Source organism: Manacus vitellinus, unplaced genomic scaffold, assembly GCF_001715985.3.
Source record: "Manacus vitellinus isolate BGI_N305 unplaced genomic scaffold, ASM171598v3 scaffold_102_pilon, whole genome shotgun sequence".
In the NCBI taxonomy this organism is placed as follows: Eukaryota; Metazoa; Chordata; class Aves; order Passeriformes; family Pipridae; genus Manacus; species Manacus vitellinus.
The window spans coordinates 510,337-511,391 of NW_021938808.1; the positions used below are offsets into that span (position 1 = coordinate 510,337).

Consider the following 1,055-nt stretch of genomic DNA (forward strand, 5'->3'; position numbering starts at 1 on the left):
GGGACCCTCCACTCGGGAGCCTCCACTCACCAGTTCAGGCTTCCACCCGAGCATCTCCTGCCTCAGGCTCGTTTTCCCCCGCCTCAGTTTCCCCTCTTGCTCCACAGCTGCTCTCGCGGTGGGTTTGGGATGAAGGGAGAGTTCCCCAGGGGTTTGGTGCCTCTGGGAGAGGACCAGGGACACCGGGCTGTCCCCAGGGTGTCCGAGGTGTCTCCTGGAGGGCAGAGCTGGGTGCCTGCAGAGAAAGAGTGAAGCTGAAGCTCTGCTGCCATCCTCCTCCTCCTCCTCCTCCTCCTCGTCCTCCCTGCCCGGCCCTCCCTGAGGGAAGGGGGACAGGAGTTTTTGGGATGAAATAGGGATAAAAAGGCTTCTTCTGCTCCTCTTTGCTGCGGGAGGGAGGGGTGTCTCTGCTGGAGGGATCTTTGCCAAACCTGGCTGTGGCCTTGCTGGCTCGGGCCAGACCCCGAGGCTGCTCCCAGGGGGCTGGAGCCGCCGGAGCAGAACTGAAGGGGAAATGTGAGGAACAGTTTAGAGAACTGAGAGACCGTCCCCGGCACAGCTGGGGCCCGGCCAGGTGTCCACGTGTGGCCTCCTGTGGCATGGCCAGCTGTCCCCAGGGGTGGCAGGAGGCTGAGCCGGGCACTCGGCTCCAGCACCTGCCAAAAACATCCCAGGGAGGATTCCCAGAGGATCCCCAGTGCCGGGATCCACCCCCCTGCCGCGTGTCCGTGTGTCCGGCCGGTGGAGCCGGAGGAAGTTTGATGCATTTGGAAAGCAGAAGAGGCATCTCTGCCAACGTGTGACTGCAGCGTGGAGGGTGGCAGTGCCATGTGGGGTGGGCTCCAGGCTGGTTTCCCCCCCTCCAGGCTGGTTTCCCCCCTCCAGGCTGGTTTCCCCCCTCCAGGCCAGCGACAAGCGGAAGGCGCTGGAGGAGACGATGGCCCTGAGCACCCAGTCCCTGGCCAGTGTCACCTACCAGGTCAGCAGCCTGGCCACCGCCTTCCTGAGGCTGCTGGACCTGCAGGCGGCCCAGCTGCGCCAGGTGGAGGCCGATG

At 64.8% G+C, this 1,055-nt stretch overlaps 1 protein-coding gene across 1 annotated transcript in view; it reads left to right on the forward strand.

Annotated features, from left to right (window-relative positions):
• The window catches only part of IGF2BP1 (insulin like growth factor 2 mRNA binding protein 1), a 58,164-nt gene that overhangs the window by 48,277 nt on the left and 8,832 nt on the right, over window positions 1-1,055 (forward strand). The window contains exon 15 of the mRNA XM_029963481.1: window positions 905-1,042. Coding sequence (XP_029819341.1) covers window positions 905-1,042 — 138 coding nt within the window. The remainder of the gene's footprint in view (window positions 1-904; window positions 1,043-1,055) is intronic.